Genomic DNA, 26,002 nt, shown 5'->3' with positions numbered 1-26,002 from the left:
AGTGTCATCTTTTGATAAAGTGTTAATTTTATGCCAAGATTGGCAATAAAAGGTACCCCCATGTAGTAGACCATTTCTTTGTGTCTGTACTGGGTGGTTGTTCTATTTTTTCTAGGTCTCAGTTTGTCTTTGTTTTTTTGGTTTTTTAGTTTAGTTGACGGCTTTCAGGTTACCCTAATAGGTTTTTTCTGTGTTTAGTGGGGTTTTTCTGCTAGTTGTACATCCCTCATGTGCTCTTGGTGTCGCTTTGTGGATATGCAATGGTATAGGCCTTATTAATCAAAACAATGAATAAATGTCTATTAATATTCACAGTCTAATGTTATAAATCAATAATTATTTTACTTATAATATTTGTATTAATAAATTTTCAATTTAGAACTTGATAAAAGATTTTGTATTGATCAAATTCCCTTCATAAAATAAAATATAGATTTCTAGTGATGGTCCTTTAGGAAAAGCATGAGCCATATTATTACGAGGATGTGAATCATTAGCAACATGAGTAGAATTATCAAAAATATCTCTCCCTGTGAGGGATCTCTCCTTGAGAATGTTGTAAATCTTCCAGCTAATCCCAGAAACACCTTTGGTCGCCTCAATGATCAGCTTAGAATCTCCTTCAATGACCAATATTTTAGAGTCAATAGTGAGAGCCAATTTAAGACCCTGGAAGAGCATTAAGGCTTCGGCTAGGTTACTCAAGGATGAACCAAAATTGCCAGCATAGGCCAAAACCAAATTACCCAAATTGTCTCTTATAATTTCACCTCCCGCCGCAACCCCATTGCGGGCGGCGCCATCAAAGTTGAGTTTAAACCATGAGGGGGAAGGGGCCGACCATCTAGTGTTGAATCTCTCCAACCTTTTAGTATTGTCATAGTGGAGGAAGTTGTTAGGGAATTCCCATTTCCTAAACCAACTGCAATCCATCTCCAAATGGGCGTTTTGTGGGCTTTTCCATTTGCAGACCAAAGCATTTCATCTTATGTTTGTAATTGATAGGAAGAGAACATTAATTAAATTTATCACTAATAAATTGGATTTGAAATTTTTAATAAGAGGTTTTATGTAAATGTTATATTCTTCAGAGAGAAAATTAAGATGAGTTATTTGAAATGTAAATTGATTGATCATCAAATCGGACATTATTTTAGTGGTAGAGCATCGTAATAGTGAATGAGTGGTCATGTGTTGCTCCTCGTTTGTCCAAGTGAAATATTGTAATGGTATTAGAGCTAGAATATAGTAGCCTCTCAAACATCTACTTTGTGATTTAAAAGAATATTGCAAAATGAATATAACTATTCAAAAAGACAATTATTTAATTAACTAAAATTATTCTTCTATACAACTATTATAGTTAATTTTACAAAAAATAACATTCAAAAATTTTAATCTATTCAAAAAATTCAATTTTTAAAAATATTTTAAATTAAAAAAATCATAAAAATGAAATATAGGATTTAAAGTCTGAAGGAAACAGGGGGGAGGGTGGGGGAAATGAGAGGAAAATCAGCATACCTTTTTCACCAATATCTTAATAAACAATAAAAGGAATAATTATATTTGATTAATTATAGAGAAAAAAAAAAGGATTCCATTATACATATTGTTGTAAAGCGTAGAATATTTGGTGACGTAATTCCAATTACGTAATTCCTATGTAGGTGCTTGCAATTTACGCTGAAAATACCAGTGGACGGTGACGATACTTATTCACTTCCAACAAAGTCCACAATTTTTATTCACTTTCAAATTTTTATTAAAAATATTTCCAAAAACAAAAACTGAACTGTGGCTGGCAAGTCAGTAGGCCCATCGCCTCTTATCTTCAAGGGGAAAAATTAAGAATCTTCTTTTTTCTCCTTTTCGCTATGTTTGGGAGGAAACACGTCATATGTTTAAGGAATGATCCAATCTCTCTGTAGAGATAAGATTTCATTAGATGGCTAAGGAATCTATGTTTTTTGAGTAGATCCATTGTAGATGGACATTTTTGTTGTCTATTTAAGTTACAAGTCGAAAAGAAGTAGATAAGGCAATTGGTCTCAAAATTGTGAGCATCAGAAGTGCAATGGCTAACAAGAATGGCATAGATGTAACAGAGTTTGCCCATTTTGCAAATCCCGACTGCTAAGATTTTTTTCTTTCGTTGAAATTTGATTTTGCTCTTTTTTTTTAACTTGTTTTGAATGGTGTGTTCTCTATCTTACGCTTTTTCAATTATTTTTAATGGAGAAATCTGAAACCTTTTCAACTTAAAAACCTAATCTTCTATTTTGATTGTTATAACTACCTAGAATGTACTCATCTATTAATGTTAATTGTACTGTTATTAGCATTACTTTATGTTTAGAGTAATTCTAAACTTCCCCTAAACAGCACCTGATTTTTAAATTGGAGGATTATATATAAATCCTAATTACTACAAGGTTGTTGTTGTTATGTATATTGATATGATGTAATGGGCGATTGCAAGGAAGATCCGGTGCACAGGAGATGCATTGCTGGAAGCCTAGTGAATGTTTTATACCTCCTTGAAGCCCAGGGCATAGTACGATAGTGATAGCACTACTCTCACTAGAGTGATGCAAGTGCATGTTTCACATATGCATATGTATATTTGAACAGTAATGTATCAATATCTTTTTCTTTCACATACTTATATTATAGAATTATAGGCACGTGTGAACGTGGAGGTGCAGAGTAGTGTGTGATTGGAAGGTTTGTTATCTTATGTGCAAGCATTTATAAGTAAATTGTTAGACACAATGCACCACTGAGAGGGGGAGGGGGTGAATCAATGGTTCTCAAATCTCTTTCTCTTTTGTAGTCTTATGTGAGCATACCGGTTGATAGATTTAACTCAATGTAGACTTACCGGTTAAGAAGGAGACTAACTTAAATGCAAACACACTCACAAGGGGACATCACATAACACCAGTATATACGAGGAAAACCCAAGATGGGAAAAACCTCAGTGAGCAATGTTGCTGGAGTCTACTACTCCAATCCAACCTCACAATAAACACAGTTACAAAGTTTAGGGTACCAACCCAAGGAGCACCAACCCCTACCTGATTTATGGGCTACAACCCAAAGGAGCACCAACCCCTGACTTTAGGGCACCAACCCAAGGAGATACAACCCCTGCACCGAGCTACAACTCGGTGTACGCAATATAAACATCAAATACATAAGTAGTTATCTTGTTACAAGTGAATCTTGCAACCATTATATATATCTTTATCTGTCGGTGAAATACCTTCTTTGCTTCACCGACTCACTTCTCTGTTGCTTCTTTGCTGGTACACCCTACCAGTTTATCTCTCTTCTGAATTGCTCTCACTGCTCTGCTCTTCACCAATCCAACTCTCTGTCGGTTCTTTGTCTATCTTCTCTGCAGTCTTCTTCACCTCTATTCTGTCGGTATGAGTACTACCAATTCTTCTCTCCAACCAATTGAATGCTTCAACCAAGTTCTCTCTCACTCCCACTCTCTTCACAGATGCTCGATGAGCACTTGGCTGATTTGCTCTTACTTGCAGAAGTCTTTTACTTCGCAATCACACCATCTTCTTCTCTTCAGTAGCAGCAACCATTCTCTTCGGCCCCCACACTTATAGCAAGGTTTTCCCTCCATAAACCAATTCAAAATCCAGGCGGTTAGCATTTCCTCACCTTCCTCAAGGAAAACCAAATCCAAGCACAATCTGATCTTTCTGACATCTAATTGCATAGCTCCGCCATTTTCGCATCTCCTAGATCACACCTTTATCTTTGGCGACTTGCTTTTTTACCCTCATAGTTGATCCCTCAATCAATCACAAAATTTTGGTCGTTTTGTTTTCTCCACCGCCTTGATCTTCTGAATCACTCTTAGCTGACTCGTAGTTGTCTTCCATACCTCGAGCCTCAAACCCCTACAATAGCTCTGCAACTTGTCCCGTGATTTGAGTGACATCTCATTAAAGTTGACCAACCCTGCAACAACCCTATCGATGTACATTCCATCTTTATCCAAACACGTGTTCGCCACGTTGACTTCATGTGACATCCATATCGACTAACTGCCAGCTTGGCACTTCATGTTGGTTCAAATGGGATCACCGATCAGCTACTCAACCGGTTCCTTTTTCTTGCCGATTTGTTAACCTCATCGATGTCACACATTGTACTGGTAACCTTATCATATCTGCATTTTGCACCTTGCTCATATTACAAGTGAGCTTTACATACCAGTCATCACTCTTGATGATATCAGTCATCATCCTTCACTAGACTCCTTCATCGGTCAAACCATTCTTCTAAGACTATATCTTCTCAGCCTGCCTTCTCTGTCGGTCTAGTGCATAACCCTGATCTCATGCACTTAAGGCATTCCCTCAGTTCACCGATGGATCTAGAGTGATCCTTCAAGTACTTTCCTTTACCTATTTACTCTTATCCACCAAACTATAATGTACTTAATGCATATAGGGGATAAGCTTTACTTACTTGGTGGAGGAACACCTTGTCATCTGCTCATGTGGGTTCCCTGTTTGTGCAGCATATTCTCAAACAGACATATGTGAACCGGTGTTAGCACATACACTGTCAGTCATTGCTTCTCATGATGACTCCTGTGGGAGTCCTTGTTGTTCAGCAACCTCACAGCATACCGGTGACCTGTTCAATCTTCTCTTTTGGTATGGATGTGATTCAAATAACATTCTGCCTCTTCATCATAAACAACTGCTCAAACACCTCTCTTATCTCATCACACAAGCCGGGCATTATCTTGTGTGCAGGTGACTCCTGAGGTCATATTTCTTATATTACCGGTGTTCTACAACACAAGGTGATATCCAAGATATCACATCTTGTACTCCTCCATTGCAATGTTGCACGTACATCTCATCTACCAGTGGTCATCCCATACCGGTTGACATCAATGACAACACAATGCCAACATAAATTTTATTTTTAATTTTATATTACTATCTAAAAATAATAATATAATAAATGTTTGGATACATGCATTTCATTTAAAATTTGTATTTGTATTTTTTATGATTTTAAATATTATATGTTTCAATATTTGAAAGAAGAAAAATAGCATATAAAAATATCTTAATATATAAACATAGTTATTAGTGAAAAACAATATGAATTTGTACAAAAACAAATGAACATATTTTATTTTATCACTTTGAGAATGCATATATTTCTATACAATTAGCTCTACATCATTGCTTTTATACCAATTCGTATATGCCTACCTTTCTCCTATTTATCACACCTACTTATGCACCTCTCTCAATTTTGTTTCTTTCTACCTAGATTTGACCATCATATTATTCTTAAATAAGTCTATGTTTACGGTGATAATCGTGTGAGTGTGAACTTGTTCCCTTCCGACTTGAAATTAAAGCTCGAAATTGAACAATATTGACACTCTTAATCCTTCTATTTTAAAAGTAAATTGATATTTATTTTGTTACAATATATATTATGTAGTAGAAGTGAAGTATATTCAATTATGTCATTATCATCATCGAGAATACACATGTCCTCTCTTTCATACTAGAAAATTAGAGAAATTAACAAAAACAAAAATTAAATTTGGTGTAATGTAAAGACTGAAATACATGTATTTATAGTTCCTTGCCTATTATTTTTTAACTTGATCAATTTCAAGGAGTTTATTTGGAAGAAATTTTCTCCCTATGATGAATCATATTGCTTAAAATATTTAGAAATATCATATTAGTCCTAATCATTTGAGAAAATTAGAGTAGAATGTTATATATCACAATAAGTTTTAGTAAAAATTATCATTATTTGTATTGGTGAATACAAACATAGAGCATAGATTCCATAATTGCCTCATATGTTTAGAACATATATACATGCATATTCATTTCATATTTATCTACTCTCTTTAATCATTTACAAAAAAAATCAAATTTTTTATTTAAAAACACTATTAAATATTTGATTAAATCTAGATGTATTTATCTTATACTTAATTCAAAATTTATAATACCTTTTTATATCTAGTGATTTTTACCCAGAATCTTAATAAAATTATTATTATTATTTTGGCTCAGTAAAAGGTCAAGGCTAGATAAAATTAAAGTAAGACCGATTCGAAACATTAGAGTCATGATTTTCAGAGAGACTATAAAAGTCATAACCAAAAAGGACCAAAATTGTCCCATCAACAAGAGATAAAAGCTACTGCAATGAGTATAATAGGCCATAAAATTAAAAACCACAAAACTGAAACTTCTACAGACAAGAAGCTAAACCAACTAAGGGTCTAGATAGTATAAAACATGCTATAAAAACACTATCATAAAGCCTATGAAGAGAGGGATTTGTATCATGTGATTAACAAAAAGAAACAGGGGCACCTTTGAACTTGTTAATCCAATGCATCTTGATGGGAAGAGGAAGGTTGGGCATGTCTAGAGGATGGTCCAAGAGAGAAGGCCATAGAACAATAAAATTACTATTCTTAATAATAAAGCATTATGTTAATAAAATAAATTGAATATTTTATAATTCTATCTTTCATAAATAATTACTCTTATATTAATTTTTTTCTCTAATATATGGGTAGGAGAAGAAATACAAGAGCATAAGTGGCATCCTATATAATATAATTATATTAGTTAAGAAATCAAAACATTAAATCTATAATATGTATATTGAACTATTTTGTTTAGTTTATTTTTTACACTACGAGAAATTTATAGGTATGTAGATTTCTTGCTAATTGGAATTATAATTTATGATTGGATATTAAAAGTATAAGCTTCCACTAGAGCATAACCAAAATTAATTATTCCAAATCACCATAACTTTAACCCCTGAACTTTGTAGCAAGTGACCACTAGAGAAACAATGACAACTGCACCAAGATTTAAGATCTTAAAATATTAATGCCTACTTGAAAATATGCAAGACACAACAAAGTTAGAAAGAGCGTAATACAGACACATGCTCCATGTTCAACATAAAGAGATAACACTTAGGAGCTTAACTTTAAAGAAATCATTACTATTTAATTTAAAATACTCTACAATTCTTGGGAGATTCATAAAACCCTTGACTGACAGTATCTGATCACCTTGATCCAACTCTACCCCCACATTAGCCAAATGATCTCCTATAAAATGTGTTTCTCTATAGCAATGAACCACTACATAATCATCAAATTTGTCAAGACATTTCAAAATATCCGAGAAAATATATCTAAGCCTCCAATTCAAAACTTGTTTAGAGTTAAGGGTGTTGATTATAACTTGAGAATCCCCTTCAATGTGAGACTTATCAATATGAAAGGACAAAGCTAACTATAAACCTTTATATAAGGCAATAGCTTTTGCAATGTTGTTTGTATCTGGATGCAGTCTTAAAGCCAAAGTTGTGATGAAATACTCTTTTCTATTTCTAATGATGCAACCAGCTCTTGAAGGACCTAGATTTCCTCTAGCTTCCCCATCAAAATTTACCTTTAAAAGCCCTAACTAAGGAGGTTTCAACTTAATATCCTTCCTTACTGATTTGGATGGAGCATTTTGTATAAGGATCCCTTTGAAAGGAAGAGAAATGTGCAACCAAATATTTAAGACATTGGAATCTACAGAAGTGAACACATAACTAAGATTATTTGATCTTGAAGTATATGCTTTAACATATTCTAAAATTGAGGCCTCAATCTAAAGATTAACTTGATGAATTGACTGCTTTTGTTTCCTAAAAATTCTCTTATTACATTCCCAGCATAAATTTCAAACAATAATTGGAGGAGAAACCCTCCAAATTACAAAGAAAGATTCTTTGTGAAGGATGGGCCAACCTTCAAACAAGTCAGGCAAAGTATTAGACATGGGAGATGACCAATTCAATTTTTGACAAAGCCGACTCCAACAAGATTATGCAAATGGGCAATTTAGAAGTAGATGATCTCTACTCTCAAGTTGAGAATTATAAAAGACACAGTTAAATTCTTGTGCAATCCCCAAATCAACTAGTCTAGAACTAGTCAAGATCTTATTATTTAGAGCCAACCATGTGAAAGCTCCTGCTTTGGGAAGAACTATTTCATGTCAGCAAAATGAGAAGGCACGATGATTTTTTCAAATGTCTTGCCACCTTAAGGATAAGTAACCCTATTTAACTAAATATTGGTCGATTTTGTTTTGGGTCCAAACCAAAAAAGAAAAATCATTGCTTAAGAATTGTTGTCTTTCCTTCAAAATAATGGATAGGAGATATTTTTGGGTTTAAGGAAAGTTTAAGTGATTGAAATATTTCTATTGATAGATAACTAGACCATTTGTGAAATACTTTAATAAATAGTTTTGAACATGAGGACCCCAAGACCGTAACAACACTTGGTTGGCTTGAAAAATCTCTTTGTTTTGGTTTAATTTACAGGATCTATTCCAAGAATCATCCCAAAATTTGGCTTTATCACCAGCCTTGATAACCCAAGATAAATATGGTAGAATTACTTGTCTACACTTAACAATAAAACCCCACATATTTGATCCTTTTGGAGGATTTGCAACTGTAAAAAATCTCTCCGGCTGATTTGAATCCAAGTACTTAGTGTAGACACATAAAAAATTTCATTAAAATGTCCTCATAATTAAACTTAATTTTTCCCATTATCAGGTGGATCCTTATTATTATATTGTTGGTTAACGGATTTATCACCTAACTCTATATTCTCACACCCACAAAAGGTGACAAATGTAAAAACAGTTGAACTAGTCTAAACAAACTAATTACGGATTGGTTCTCTACTTATTTTACAAGGTGGCAGCTACCTTCTGATGATATTCAATGAATAGAAATTAACTAAAATTGTTTTAACCAGAAAGAAAATAAGGAAAAGAGCTTTTAACTAGAAAGCTTTGAAAAGGCATGCACAATATATAAATACTTTTTAGATTTTCCGAGATTCTGAAACAACTAGGTCACTACAAAATACCATTCAAAGATAAAATTTTAGCAGCAATGAAAAAACTAAAAACATTCACCACTTCAAATATAGATGCATCCACAAATAACTATTCAAAATAACAAAAGGCATTCACACACCATAATTCAAATATTACGAATATCTGAAGCCTCCAACAAATTTTATATATTCAAAACAAGAAATAGAAATATGTTTAAAGAAGTTTTTGTTCTTAAGAAAAAAACAAAGTTTGCCCAAAAAGATCCTAAAATGAAAATAAGTCCAGCTATTTAAAACATTTAGAAAAAATGGTTTCTTGAAGACAACCGTTATTTTTAAAATAAGTATTTTTGGATTCCAAGCCAATATTCAAGAAAAGCAATTAAAATAGAAAAACTATGAAACTGCCCCTGTCTATTCAACTTCCGATTCATTATCACCAACGATCTCCACCTCCTAGTCAGAACGTGCCACCTCTTGAGCTTTAAACCTTTGTTTGTACTCACAATACCTGTTCACAATCAACTCTAGGTTTGGATCTTCTGGTATTGTTGTGATGCATGATCGTGTTCTCCATTTTGAGGTCAACCAGTCAGTAGTGGCAATGTTTTTGTGCATCTCATCCATCTCAGTTTCAAAGGTTCTGGTGTGCATCTGCAAGTGACACAATCCCTTGAAGGATTTTAAAGAAATATTTTGAGGATCCCTGATGTTATTTTGGTAATTCTCTTTGAACTAGCCCATCATTTCACCAAGTTCCCATACACTCTCCTAAAATCTATCCATAAGATCAACATCCAAAGCACAAAGATTATTTTTTATTTTTAGCATATCATTCAAATACCGCTTTAGGGCATCATCAATGTCACTGATATAGTCATGGTAGATCCTTTATTTCCACTCCAAGGCTTCTCACCAGATAAGATCAATTTCTTTAGGATGTGCTACTAAATTTTTGATCGTCAGAATGGCAAGGTTTAATGTGGTGATCTTAGTAACTTCTTTCGAAAGAACAAATATGCTCCCATGTTCTTTTCTAACCTATTGTAGCTCAGCTAACAATTCCTTTCTTTAATTCCAAATATTAACATATAACACCTTGAACTTGTTAATATAACTAACACCAATCCTATACATTTCATCTATCCATTCAATAACAGCATTAGCATATCCTAAATTACCTTTGACTTTTTTTACAATATCTGGATCAAGCCCCTACACATGTGAACTTGAAGCCTCCCCAATTGCATGATTTATAATAGATGAAATGAAATCCTTCAATGACTGCACTTGGGATTGTAGCTCTGGATTCTTCTTCTTCTTCTCTTGAGCCCTTTTAACAATGCATGGATTGAAATAGGATCAGCGATCTCTAAGAGTTGGTGACTAGATACAGGATCAGAAATGATTTCAGACATTATCTTGTCCTTTTCAGGCTTACGAGAACTCTGTAACAGCAGTACAACCGCATCTATCTCACTGGAAACATGAGTGGACACTTTCCTTTTCTTCTCTGCCTCTGTCTTTAGCCATGCTAGAGAGGTTCTTTAAAGTCCTAACTCTTTATTTACAATGTTGGGGGTATCTTGCACAGGAGAGGAGGGCATTTCAACAAAATTTGAAAAAAGAATGATCATCAATTATCTGTTGGTAAATACCTTCAGAATCAACAAGAGGAGAATTCCCTCTAGATAGTGTAGCTTTGTCATCCCACTCACAAGTTGATTTTAGCCTAGCACCAATTTCTTCAGGCTTCTCCTGATCGCCGCCTGACTGAGAACCTCGAGTTGGTAACCTATCTGCAGATTTGGTTGTTGATGTTGTAACAGGGGAAGAGGAAACTACTCTTATCTCCCTATGAGATGATGACCTTTGGCTTTGTGAGGAGATGACATGTTCTTTCCACTTGCCACTTAACCAGTCAGATGTTCTTCTCAATATTGGAGTAGTACAAACCATTAGGTCTGAGACCTCCTCTTTGGACCAATCAACTTTTGTGGGGGCCACATTGACAAGAGTATGATACTCTGGGTCCAAAATGACATCATCTTGTATCATGTCATCAGGGACATTGAAAGAGACACCAAGAGTATGAATTTTCTCCAAAGAAAGTCTCATAAAACTTCTTTTGAACACGTCAACATCATCTAAACAATCTTTCTAGAAATCCTCGAGTTCAGGTTGATGCATATAACCCTTGGCTTCATAAAAATTATTCTTCACATATCCCTTGTCATCAAAATTATTTCTAAATGGTAGAGGTTGAAAATGAAACTTCTCTAGAATGCTTTCCACAGCCTTAGGGGCGCCATTTGTTTTGCAAGAGAAATGAGGTGTGGAGAATGGGAAGGAGTGTGTTTTATTTCTCATGTTAAGATACTTAACACTCACCACAACCATCTAGTGGCAAACTTCCAAGAAAACAATATAATCAGATGGTTAACAAGGAAATTTCAACAGGGTCTTTTCAAAACCCCCAATCCTAAGGTATGTGAACCTATCAAATTGGGTGAAGAAACTTCCAAACTACATTACAAAGGTTGTAGAGTCACGATAAATCCATAAACTAGGGTTTCCTTCTATTTTTATAACCATACCCATCAAGAATACATCATTGACATAGGAAAAAGCCTGCATACCCTTATGCATAGTGAGCTGGGGAAATTTCTGATAGACGAGTGTATATGCAAGGAGAGGATGATGCAATTCCAACCCCGACCAAGCAGACTCTTGACTAGCTAGTATGAAAATCAAGTACGAACACATATGAAAGGAAAGGGATTGGTAGAAATTCCACAATTGTTCATGCAAATGAGAGCTAATGATGGAAACCCAGTCAATAAAACTCCCGGGAGCACAAATCACTAGGATAAAATGGCACATCTAGAATTTAAAAGAATCAGTGCAAGCACTCCCTACAACACAATGTAGAAGAACTATAATGTCTGCAACTTCATCCTTAAAATGAATTCTTTTCAATTTGGTGGGCAATTGAAACTTACCTCCTTTTTCAGACTTCAACCATTTTTTAGCAATGTAGTTCATACATCAAAATCCATGCATTCTGAAATACTCTTCACCAACTAGAATGGACATGTCTTTAGAGGCTTTCCTCTCATGTAGGTACAAAGCGTGAGAGATGCTTTCAACATTAATTTGTGCTAAAACCCTACCCCTGTCTTCTCGGATTTCTTGTGTCTCTAGGTTGTATCTTTTGAAGCATGCAATAATTAAATCTACACAAGCCACGATAGTTGGAAAACTAGCTGCAAAAGCCAAGCCACACTGAAGAATTATTTCCTGCAATAGAGCTCCCCTATCTCCTTCAAGCTCTTATAGGAAAGTCTCTAGGTTCAATAGTTCAACCTATGTGTCTCACACACTTGGCCAGTGGTTTTGTATCACACTTTACATGGAAACAAGCTAGATAATGCACTTTTTTAAATTCAAAAATGAGAGTTGGTTCAAAACTTATTTTCCACCTCGTCTTTGTTCTTGAGTGATGTGACATGCCTTAAATGTTCCTTTTACTTCACCATTTAAAACGGTCTTTTATTTCAGCTTGTTCCCACTGAGAAGGAAAACAACATTAGTTTGTACAACAACTTGACGCAAAGGCAATGCCCCAAGACCTAGGTGATACTTACAAGTTGCTCTGTTGGGGAAAATATGAGCTTATGAACCTACGGTCGGGACTTACAAACTTTCCACAACTCCCGCTAGAGTTACTAAAGCACAAGACAATGGGAGATCGGGCGATCGGATACTTTCAGAAATTTCTAACCTCGTGACAAGACTTCAAAAAGAGACACCTCACGCGAAAAGACTTTGAAAAGAGACACATCGCGCGACAAGACTTTGAAAACTCATAAAGCTCGCGAGAAGGAGCTTGAAACATGAAGCGATAAAGAAACACTTAGAAAAATTTAGATGGCGGTTCCAAAAATTAAAAGGGGGGCTAGTTCATATATAATAATATTATTATTAATTATTTCATTCTTCATTATATTATAATATTCATATACATTATTATTCTTCATTCATAATTATTCATCAAATCTATTCAGTATTTATTATTCTTCATTATCTCATAATATTTATATTATATTATTCCTCATCTAATCCATTAATATATTATATTATTAAAACCATTTTCCAAACCTCCTACATATCAACTTCATCTTCTATTTATCATCTCCCACTCCTCTCTATTTCACTCACCTATTGAGTATGGAATAAATACTTACACCCCAAAACCAATATGTTTATCCCACATTCATCCTATAGCTTGGATCCACCCTAAGAATATCTATAAAAATGCAGCCCCCTCTCTCATTTGAGGCTATCTAGCAATCTAGCAATTAGTTCACTTTTGCATTCTTCTTATCTTGCATTTTGCTTTCTTTAGCTTTCTTTGCATTCATAATCTCAAATCTCTAATAAACCATAGCTTATTGTGTGTTCTTCTGAGAGACATATTATCTAAATAAGATCTTGATTTAAGGAGTTCAATGGAGTATCCATGTGTGTTTCTAGTTTAGATTTCAATTCGCATGTGTGTTTTGGTAGGAAAAGTTCATTGTTGGATGTTGGAAACAAGTTTGAATCTTTGATTCAAACACCCCATTTCCTCCATCTACACTTAGCTTTAATGACTTGGGCCCATTTCGAAGTAGACTTTGAATATAAACACCATACTAATGTTTCCCCAAGATAATATTTTTGTCCTCTAAATGATGAATACTTGATCCTCCCTCCCATTTAGATCTACAAATGTTTTGCCAAGAAACCAAAGGTATTTTTGACTTGTTGTCAATATTTCCCTTCCATTAAAAGCTTCTCAAATCTTTTTTAATTGTATGAAGAACTCATTTAGGTCTTGAAGAATTGACAAGATGAGATTGGGGATTGTACTTAACACTGATTTGATCATGAGAAGGCAACCTACTAAAGATAACCATCAATATTTCTAGGAAGAAACTTTATTGAGAATAGTTGACTAAATATGCTTCCAATAACTAGCCTTGTTTGGCCCATGAAAGAAGGGAACTCCTAAATATTTGCATGGAAAAGAATCTTGTTTAAAGCCCAAGAATTTCTGAAGAACTTTGCAAACTTGAGAAGATGTATTGAAAAAGAAAATGTTGGACTTACCAACATTAATTGTCTGTCTTGAGAATAAATAGTACATCTCTAAGGTTGTTTTAATAGTGGAGGCCTCTAACATAGATGCCTCACCAAATAAAAAAAGTGTCATCTACAAAAATAATATGAGTTGTTATCAAATATGTTTCAAGAATCTACACCCATTTCCATCTGTTGATAATGTGTTGATTGTGGATCGACCTACTTAAACCCTCTACTAGGATAATAAATAAGAAAGGAGAAGTAGGATCTCCTTGACGAACTCCCTAGGAGGCGGAGAAGAAACTACAGGGGGAACCATTCATTAGAACCAAAAAAAATTCCCCTGAAAGATAAGAAAGGATCCATTTACACCATTTACCTTTGAAATCTATTTTCAATAGAACTTGAACAAGGAAATCCTAGTTTAACCTATCATATGCCTTCAACATGTCTAGTTTTATAATCATAGACGATAAACTATGAGTGAAAATAAAATGGAGTATTTAATGAGCTATCAGATATCCTTCCACTGTGTCCCTACCTAGAACAAAACCACCCTTCTCTTGTGAAACAATCTTCGGGATAATAGTGGCTAGTCTTAATGAGATGGCCTTTGTGAAAATTTTATACACAGTATTACATAAAGATGTTGATTTGAAATTAGCAAAAATTTTAGGATTATTTACTTTTGGAATTAGTGCAATGAAATTTGTCTTGGATTGTTTGAGGATGGAAGCACTTCTCCTAGATTCCTCCAAGGCATTCAAAATATCTCCACCTATGAACTCCCAACACTTCTAAAAATAAATTTAGTTGTAAAGCCATTTGGGCTAGGAGCCTTATCCAGAGACAATAAGAAGACTATTTTCTGAAATTCTTGAAGAGAGAAGGACTAGCTTGGAAAAAAAATATCCTAATTTGTGAGCATTCATGGGATTCCATCAAGAATTGTAGATTGAATTTGGCAGTTGAGTTGAGGTCTATTATTAGAAAGAAGATGAGATAAAAAGTTAAATACTTCAATTTGAATAATACTCTCATCAAAAATAGTATTTCCATTGCTATCCTGAATCCGAAAGATTGACTTGTTATGATTTTTCACCTTTGCTAAAATATGAAAAAAAAATTGTGTTACGATCACCCTCCTTAAGCCACATATCTCTAGATCTTAGCCTCCAATAAATTTCTTCTCTTTTTAAAACTTCATCAAGATTGTTTCACAAGTTATTTTGAAGATCATATGTTTGACCTGAGAGACCATAGTGGATGATTGTATCATTAATATCATTCAATTGAACATCAAATTTGCTTTTTCTTAAAAAATATTCTTGAAATAACAACAGTTCTACTCCTTAATTTTTTTTTAGCAAATTTCAATTTTTGTGAAAGCTAATACTTCCTAGTTCCAAGAAAAAAAGGAGATTGACTCCACCAAATTTTAAGGAGAGGAAGAAAATAAGGATCTCTAAGACAAATATGCTCAAATTTAAAGTGAGGCTTTGGTCTTTTAAAATTACCCTGAGAAGGGATGGATAGGTAGACTAGGAAGTGACCTGAGCCTAAAATTTTAAAATCTGGGAAATGAAATGTCCCTTGTCAACAATCCATTTTGGATTAATGAAGAACCTGTCTAGTTTTTTTGCTATATGAAGGAAGCCTTTTCTTTTGTTAGTCCAGGGGATAGAACCATTAAAAGGGCGGCAATCATAAAAGACCATTTTGAGATGTACAAACTCTCTGAAGTCATCCATTGTTTTTAAACTAGGGGAAATGGAACCCTTTTCATCATCCAAGGACAGTATGGCATTAAAAACCCTACTACTATGATCACTTCAATCCTCGTGGAGTATGGGACTTGAGATAAAGATGTCCAAATATTTTTCTTACTTACAATAGAGCTATGTCCATCAACATTTATTAGCAAAAAGGAGAGATAAAAAAAGGACACTTTCACCAAAAGCTAGTTTGCATTTGAGTTGACTAGAGATACCTACACCCTTGATTTCCTCACCAAGATAGCCATGCCTTCAAAAGCACCAATTGAAGGAGATTGGGCGGCTGACCAAAGATGCTAGTTTTTTAAATAATCATTTGAATGCTTAGATGAAATCTTTGCTTCCTAAATTAAAACCACATTCACCTCACAATTATCGAAATTAATTTTTAAGAGGAATCCTTTGTTAGGGGCATTGATGCCCCTAACATTCTAGGTTAGAAGTTCTATTGTATCCTTAGAGAGAGATATGCCCTCCTAGACCCTGAATACTACTTCATGATGAAGATTGAAGCCACTTAATTTGATTTACTTGGCTTGAAAGTGAAATAAAGCATAGTCTAAATACTAACAACAATTTCATATTTAGTTTTCTTCCTCTTAGGAGGTTATCCTCTATCTCTTTTGATTTAGAAAGGTGAATCTTTTGGTTTCTCATATTCGCATTCTCATATTTGCACTAGGAAATAGACATTTTTTTAGCAAACAATGAGAGATCATCTTGAGATGTAGTCAAGAAAGAACCTTGGGTATTCTCATTCTCGTGGAATTCCTCAACAACTAATTCTAAAATTTTGTTTTCTATTACTTGCAGCATCCTAAAATTGTACCCCTTGTAATTTTTTATTGCATTTGGGTCTTCGACTTAGTGTTTGCACACCTTGGCCTAATCGGAGACCTAATTATGCTCATACATGTCATAAATACCATCTAGCTCAAAGATGTACCTCATTGCCACCTTGATCCTACCCCAAAATAGGACAAGACCAAGGCATGGTGCCCTAGTCCTCACCAGGACTAGGGCATGGTGCCTTGGTCCTCCCTAATGGGGACCTATTTTGGACCCCCTGTCCTATCTCAAATTTGAGTGAGAAAACATCCCTCCATTTTGGGTCATGTTAGAAAATTAAATCATTTTCCCTTCAAGAAAATATATAAGAGGGATTTTCCCTCTCATTTGATGATCATCAAGAATCCACAAGCACACACAAGAGGTCTTCAAGCATCCAAGAGATCAAGCATTCAAGCACTCAAGAGAAATTGAGAATTTTTGGTCTTCCTTCAAGCATTGGAGTCGCATTAGAGTCAAGATTTCAAGTATTTAAGAGGCGATCACTATCCTAATTCTTGAAGTCCTAATTCCATGTGGAGGCAAGAAAAAATTCACAAGGTATAAGCATTTCATTTTCAGTCAATTCAACACCCCCTCAAAGAGGAGGATTTCTACTTTTAGTCATTTCAATTACATTATTTCAACCACTTGGTTAATTCCAAAATCAAGGTTTGACCTAAAGTCAAGCCCATATCACCAACACATTTCCCTTTCCTTCTATGTGCAAAAAAATAGGTGTGCATCTCTCAGGATAAGCTTCAAACACAAAGACGAAAAAATCCTTTTCGAAGATCGAAAATTTCAAAGGACCAAGAGTGGGCATCCTGGTCCCTACACACGATCCCTGCTACTTTTGGTAGTTTTCATAGAGCAGCTCTGAATCATCTCAGACTTCTCAAATCCAGGTACATGAAAAAATCCTGAATTTACAACTCACCGTTTTCTCATATTTGTCTTCATTTCTTGCACTTAGTCTTAATTCAACTAGTCAACTTACAAAAGAGGTTCAAACACATTCCATCTAAATTAATTTTCTTAATATTCAATCCTAATCTGGTTAGTGACTGAATCTAGTGTATTTTCCCCCTCTCTTGAATGTAAAGGCATCTCCCCATCCAAGCAAAAATAAGTGATTTGGTGATTTCTCCTTCTATCTTGCAAATTGTCAAGTCACCTAATTTTCCCCTTTACACTACTTGAAGAAGGAGCATTCCAACCAAGTTCTCATAGTTATCTTCTTGAGAGAAATTATTGAAATCCTCTCTTGTCATACCGAAAGGAAGTTTCCTTTTGAAACACCAATACTTTAATTTTGAGTCAATAGATCTTCCCACCCCCTAGGAAAATAAAGATGAAGGTGTATGCAAGAAGAGCTTGGAATCTAAAAAGAAACCTATCTTTATGACCAAATGGAAAGAGAGAGGGAGACCTCAAAAAATCACAAGGGAGTGAAAAACCAGAAAGTGTGAGGGATTTTATAATCCATCAACAACGCCAATGAAGAAGGAGAGTCATTTATCCTCGTAGGAAGAAAAACTTCTTAATTTCCAAAACTCCTTATAGGAGTGGAAAAAATTACACAATATTCTATATCTTCCTATCTAATATCGGAAGGGAGAGTGTATTTTGTGCCCCTCATAATTTTAATATCAAGAATTTGATAAGCCTAATTTTGAGATGAGATGCCATGATCACTAGCAAGAGTTGTGTAGTTTATCTCAAGTAAAGAAGGGGTATCTTGAGAAAAAATTTCACCCATTAGAGACTGGAATTGATTCCCATTAAAATAGAAAATCGATCTCTTAAGATGATCTGAAGTGTCTGAATGGTTAATTTCTACTGGTTGGGGATTGTTCCCATCATTCTTTGACAAATCCTGAGAGGTATCCCTTGTCAAATGCATGTTTTCTGAAGACTTCCCAATATCTAAAACCACTTTCTTAGAAGGTTAATTAAGCTAGGTATCAGCAATAACCTTGAGGGCCATTGGTAGTATCATTGTCATAGGAACAGGAGAGGGCATTTTAAGAGCACAAGACTCAGCCTTAGTAGAGGGATCTTTGCAGACTCGAATATATTCTCCAACATAATTGTCATGTAGAAGAAATTAAAACACCCCAAAGAATCCAATCTAGAGGCAACTAAATTAGGGGCATCAATGACCATGCTCTATTCCCATAAGCCATATGGGAAAAAGAACAATGTTGTGTCACACTTTTACGAAGGAAGTGGCCAACACAACTAAAACTATTTAACTTAAACTACATAAAAGTGACATTTCAAAATTAAATTTCAAAATGATGTAAACTAATCAAATATAGAAATATCAGTAAAATTTATGTCTATTATTTTTTAATTTTTTTAGAAAAAAATTGACATTTGTTTTATATATTCAAAGACAGGTTTTTTATTGCTAAAAAATGTTTAAAATTAGGGGTTCTAGTCGACGTCACTAAACAAAATGAAAATAAACTTTTTTTTTCTAATTTTCATTTTCCAAATAGAGGGCATATATATGCAGTTTAAAAAAAAAAAAAAAATTGATATATGTTTTTCTCGTAATAATATTTTAAAGTCCAACATAGCTGAATTTGGTAGTTTTCATTTAACGTCACCTTTTGTATACTAAATTTATGATTATCAAAAAATAAATTATACCCTTTTGGAGAAGATTCTGTCATCTAGTGAAAAATATATTTTTAAAATTTTTTAAATATCATTTAATATTTTTTTAATTTCTAATCAACTTCTTTTTTAACTAAAAAAAACGTACTCACAATGTTTAACTAATAAAAAATTACTAAAATTAATCATAATATTGAAAAAATTATATTTCTAGATTCATGACTTCGAGCTCTACAAAAAGGTATTTTTAGGTTTTTGTAAAAAAATATTCTTCCTGAAGAAAAATTGAGTAGAAGTGAAAATTTTCAAAAATACAAACAAAATAGGTGATTTCACTGACACATCACTTGCCACATAGGTGAGTCCGAGTTCGGTCGAACTGACTTTGACCAAACTAAGTTCAGCTTAACTATTTTGAATTGTTTTAAAAAATTCTAAGCTCAAGCGCTCACAAAAATTGAGATAATGTAGCCATTAGTCTGGTCGAACTAAATTATGTCGAACTCTTGGTGCCATTTAGGCACCACGCCAATGACACGAGATGCCACGTGGCTAGGAGGTATTTTGGGCGGACTCAATCTGACTAAACTTAGTCTAGCCGGACTACCCCCAGTTAGCCCTAAGTGCGACACAGCTTCATCCTTTTGCCCATATTTGGATTGGAAGTGCAAATGAATTGGAAATGGCTTAGAAATATCAAACAAAACATAGAAATAGATAGTGAATCAAGATTTATCAAAAGAGTACAGATCATGCCCTAAAAAAATTCCCATTTGATTGGACATAATATCAATCAAGTCCAACTCACGTTATTCTAATGATATAGAGAGAAGATTGACCCAGAATAGAAAGAATCTAGGGGAGCAAGAGGACAGGAAAAAATTTGGGGTCTAATTCTGAGTGTATAAGCCAACACCATCCATAAACCAGGACTTTTTTTCAATAATAGCATCTCTATCGCCATAACAAGAGAAAATGACAATAAAGAAACCATTCCCCTTGTCTATGTTGAAAACTTCATTTAGGCCTTTCCAAATTTTAAAAACCTAATTAGATAATGCATCTTGAGAAGGAGAACTCCTTACCTCAATATTATCAGTTTATTTCTCTACTTCATTTTTTACTATGGCAATATTGACCTAATTCAATCCCAAGACACACAAAAATAGTCATATAATTTAAATGTTTCAAATTCTAACATCTGCACTGATTTCTACAAGTTGTTATCAGTTGACATGATAAAAATTTATTAAATATTATTAGGTTAACACATTTAAAAATATTCAATGCGCACACAATTTTATATAGAAGAACAATCATGTCCTATATTTCTTTTGAAATATAAATATAGGATTAGATCTTTATTATCATCATCTAGGGTATATGCATGTATGTGCATATGTTATCTTCAATATCACTTTCTATTAGTATAAGATGCTTAGTAGTTTGAGCTAATAGAATAGGTATTCATGTATCAAGCTAACAAACTACTAATGAATTTCTTTAGACTCAATCTTGAAAGATTTTTAAAAATTTGGAGGTGAAGGAAAGCAATTCTAAAGGTGAACTTTCACAAAATCATTCTTAGAAGAAACATATTACATCCACATGGTGAATTAAGTTCATGACAATTGAAATTGAACCTACAAAGCTCAAAATTGAACAACATGGTCTTTGAAATATCTCAAATATAATTAAAATAGTCATTAAACCAAGACATCATTTTCTTAATGGTGATGATTTAACTTGAAACATCATCGGACCTTAGATAAGTTATAAATCAAAATAATAATACTATACACATGATAATAGATCAAACTATGTTGTGAGTTTCCCCATGTGCACCTATTTGACAGTTATGTATCAGTAATGGGCCTATCCCATCTTTATTTAATCATAACATAATAGATCAAATTCAAAAATATTTATATTCATTGTGACCATCACTCTTTCATCATTAATTGTAAAACTAATAATTTTACTACATCGATACCCACAGTATGATTAATAATTCATATTTGATTTATTATGTTTTATTTCCATTTAAGCCCTTTTTATATAATTGTTAATTCTCTACAATCTTAGATCCATAAGCAAAGGGAAAGACCAATAATGTAAGATGTTTTTAAAAGAAAAATGGTTAGGAATTGAAGAAAATAAATAGCTTGGATATCAATTGAAGAAAATTTAAAAAACACATAAATTGTTACATAACAATAAACAAACACAAATTGTTCAATAGCAGGTTTTCTCTTAATTCAAATGAATTACAAAACTTCATCATCATATGATCAATGATCTAATGATGAGAGATAAAGATTTCGTTACAATCTGTTTCTTTATATAAAGGTCTTTGGTACATGAATGTCTCGTAAAAATAGAAAAACAAACATGCATATTCATGCACAAGCATATTTAACTTTTTTATGCAAATTATAATTTTAGAAAAGCATATGCTTAATTGTAGCACATGAGAGAAATTAATAAAATTCTATTTTTATCTTGTATAATAGATCGGAATTCAAACTGTAGTTGATCCATGCATGTGAGAAAATTAGCATGCCAATGCGAATAAAGATCGGGGATTGGGGCAGGCAGTGAGGGGGTTGGCAGTGGCATACCTTTGTGAATGAAGAAATTTGTGAACTTCGATAAACATTCCAGGTAAAAAAACAAAGTTCATTCCAAAAGATATTATTTTGAGTGCAAGGATATAAGGTGACATAAATCGAAGGTGATGTATATGCAGATGCTTCCATTTGAGGACGAAACGCTTAAACTTTAGAACATCCTCATGAAAGGCATTCATAAATGATGTTTAAGAAGATTTTACTTGTTTTAAGGCGACTATCAATCATCTTGACGGTGTTCATACTGATTCACTTCAATCTCTCTGGATGATTTACGCAGTCATCAATATTGATGGATCAAGCCACCTTTTACTAATAAAACCTTCTTGTAGAAACTTTTATAACAGAAAAACAAATTAATGACATTAATACACGTCATATGCTCTTTCTGATTTGACCAAGGAAGGTTCCTTCTATTGAGTTAGCCATTATTTATCTGTAAAGATAAAGATTTCATAATATAGGTAAGGAATCCATGTTTTGTAGATGGAAGCTTTTGTTGCCTATTTAAGTTACATGTCAAAAGGACCTAGATATCATAATAAGATTGGTCTCAGCTTTGTGAGCATCAGAAGTGCAGTGGTTAATAAGAATGGCATAGATGTAACAAAGCTTACCCACCTCGCACTTCCAAACTGGTAAAATTCAGTCATTCAGCAATGTGATTTTGTTCTTTTGGTCTTCAACTGTTGAATAACGAAAGACTATTTTATGTTTACTGAAATTATATTATTTAGTTGTCTATCGTACTATTACCACCTGATTATTTTGCATTTTGTAAGTTTTATTGTCTTTTGCATTAACATGGATATTTAGCCATGGATCCAGGTGGGTTTAAATTTAGGAGGGAAGCATTCAATATTCTTATTCTTGTTTGAAGTTGGATTATCAAATTACTATTTTTTAACATTTTGCATTTAATATAAATCAAATGAGGATGGAATTCTAAACTATAGAGAAAATGTAGAAATCTAAAATGCAACTCTTGTCTCCAACTGAAAACTATTTCTTGATTATAGATATTGTATACCATAGCCTTAATAAGAGGTTTTAAGTGGGACACTAATTTATCCTAATAGTGAATGGATTGTCATGTGTTTGACTCCTTGTTTGTACAAGTGAAATGTTGTTATGGTATTAAAGCTAGAATACAATAGAATACCAAACATCTACTTTGTGGTTTAAAAGGAGTATTGGAAAATGAAAAAATAAAAGTATCTTTATTAAATATTTTTGTCATCTTTTATAAATAGAAAAATATATATATATCATTAGAAATAATATAATATGAATATATATACATAATTCAAAAATACCTTTATTTAATTAAGTAGAATTATCCTTTCAAATAACTATTAAAATTAAATTTAAATAACATTCAATATTTTCAAAACAATTTTAAATTTAAAGAATCTCCTCGAGATAGAATATAAAGGTGAGCTCAAATATCCATCAACTCTTATTCTCCTAAAATTATATTCTACCACATTTTGAAATCGAAGTTTGAAGGAAACAAAAGAACAAAACTGAGAGGAAAAACATCGTATCTTTTTGACCAATATCTTAAGGACGAACAATGGAAAGGTGGAAACAATAAAAGGAATAAAGAGATTTATCTAATTATAGAGAAAAAAGAAAAGATCGGATTCCATTGTAGATATTGTTTTAAAGCGTATAGTATTTGGTGACGTAATTCCAATAACGTAATTCCTATACCTCACAAAAGGTTCCCATTAAAATAAATGCTCGAAGATGATTCCTCTTTTTTAAAACCACTTAAAAAACCAGTGGACGGTGACGATACTTATTCACTTCCAACACAATCCACAATATTTGGTGCTTGAGTCATTTCTGTGGCTTTCAATTTTTTTATTAAATATTTTTCTAAAAGCTTAAAATACTATTGATAAAACTGGAAATGTGCCTGGCAAGTCAGTAGGCCCATGGCCTCTTATCTTCAAGAGAAAAAATTAAGAATCTTCCTTTTTCTCTTCCTATCGCGATGAATGGCAGGAAACACGTCATATGTTTAAGTAATGTACGAATGTCTGTGTAGAGATAAGATTTCATTAGATGGCTAAGGATTCTTTGATTGTAAGTAGATGCATTGTAGATTGACATTTTTGTTGTCTATGTAAGTTACAAGTCGAAAAGAAGTAGATAAGGCAATTGGTCTCAGCATCAGAAGTGTAATGGGTGATTGCAGGGAAGATCCGGTGCACAGGAGATGCATAGCTTCAAGCCTGGTGAATGTTGTATACCTCCTTGAAACCAACGAAAACCAGGCTAAAGAATTTTGGTACTTGCTTCAATTTGAAGTGAAGCAAACTGTAATTGACGACCATGACAACTCTATATATGGGACTGTTTTTCAGTGGCGTGGAAGAATGAAAGCACGTCCAGGTGGGCCTCCTTCTGAAGTAGTTGCGTTCAGAGGTACGCTTCTTCGACCAAGAAATATTTTTCATAACTTGGTCGAAGAGTTTAGGGTAGCCATTGCACACTATGATTGCATATCCAGGGTCGAAAAGGGCTTACAATTCCTAAGAGTGAGCCTTTATGATAATGGGTACAACAATGTTTGGCTTGCAGGGCATTCATTGGGAGCTGCTATTGCATTGGGTATAGCAATGAATCTGCAGAGGGATGCACGTCATATTCTTGAAGCACATCTTTTCAATCCTCCATTTATTTGCCCTACAGTTCCACAGTTGAAAGTAATTGAAAAGAGTAGAAGTTGTTCAGCGTTGAATAAGGTATTGGAAACAATCAGAGATCGCTTGAGTTGTACGCTAAATTCGTTGGTATTAGCGATTGGGTACCCAACATCTATGTGAACCAAAAGGATCCCATTTGTCAGAATTACGTTCACTATTTTGAGGTGTTAATGGGTATATATAGACATAGAAGTCATCTGCTTTATGAGAGTATGAGCCCTTGGCATTTAGTTCCCTCAGCTATGGTGATTGTGGCAACTAAACATTTCTTTCACAACCATCACACTATTCGTCAATGGTGACATAAGGATCTTCGTTTCAATAGTATTGAATATATCCCTCCAGATGAAGTTATTCAAAGTGTTAAATATAACCTTCCAGTTGAAATGATTGAGTAAAAATTCCAACACCTTCACAAAAGACTGCAGCTTCTCATCTTTTATTGACGGAAAAGAAGGGTATAATACAATAGTGATAGCACTACTCTCTTTCACATATGCATTTGTATATTTGAATAGTTAGTGTATCGATATCTTTCTCTTTCACATATTTAATGTTGGTTAACAGATTTGTTTTTTTCTTAATTTTTATATATGTTTTTAAATAATGATTTGTGCATACCTTTTATGAAAAAACAAATAAACTAATAGTTGGGTGAACCGAGTTTAGGTTTACCCTGAGTGCAACTTCTCGTAAGATGTTTTAAAAAATTTTATGCAGATTACTCAAAAACAAACACACTCTTCACCAGAAAGTGAGAAAGGCTTTCACATTCATTTGTCACCACAAAAAGAATGCTACAAGATATTTATTAACAAGTGTAAAGCTCACAACCTTTACTCTTGCACATATCCATACAATATAAAACTTATTCCACCCAAAATACTCAAAGCAGTGTAAATGTTGATCGATTCTCGCTCATGCCTCAAAGGACAAGGGGGATCAGAGCCATTTAAACAACAATAAAGCACCTTTTAAACAAAAGAAAATCAATGAATTCACAGACTAAGAAAGAATTGGTAATAAAATAGCATATTTTGCACATAAGAATACATCCCAACAGAGATTGCTATATATTTCAAACACACAGATTTGAAGATCGTATCAAAATATTATTTCATTCGAGTACCAAAAATGTCTACACTGAAAATCCATAGAAAAATTAGTTTGTTCCTTTCAATCAAAAAATTTTTGGACCTTTAAAAAGACTTTCAGAACCATATAAATAGCCGCCAGGCTATGATAGTCTATTACAAATAAAACAAGAGTTAAATGATTAACTCTATCCCATAGTTAAAGAAGTTTAGTTTCTTAAAACTGAAAAAGCAATAAGTA

General features: G+C 33.6%; 1 protein-coding gene across 1 annotated transcript; it reads left to right on the top strand.

Moving 5' to 3' along the window:
• The first annotated feature begins 24,142 nt into the window (after positions 1–24,142).
• Positions 24,143–24,899, top strand: LOC131048583 (GDSL esterase/lipase At4g10955-like). Its single transcript, XM_057982583.2, has one exon. The coding sequence runs from the start codon at positions 24,143–24,145 to the stop codon at positions 24,785–24,787; it is 645 nt and encodes a 214-aa protein (XP_057838566.1). The 3' UTR covers positions 24,788–24,899.
• The last annotated feature ends 1,103 nt before the right edge of the window (positions 24,900–26,002 follow it).

Source organism: Cryptomeria japonica, unplaced genomic scaffold (genome assembly GCF_030272615.1).
Source record: "Cryptomeria japonica unplaced genomic scaffold, Sugi_1.0 HiC_scaffold_200, whole genome shotgun sequence".
Classification (NCBI taxonomy): Eukaryota; Viridiplantae; Streptophyta; class Pinopsida; order Cupressales; family Cupressaceae; genus Cryptomeria; species Cryptomeria japonica.
The sequence above is the reverse complement of the archived record's forward strand: the minus strand, read 5'-3'. Positions and strand labels throughout refer to the sequence as shown.

Excerpts from the sequence above, each read along its gene's own strand:
- LOC131048583 (XM_057982583.2), top strand. The coding sequence starts at position 24,143 with ATGGGTGATTGCAGGGAAGATCCGGTGCACAGGAGATGCATAGCTTCA.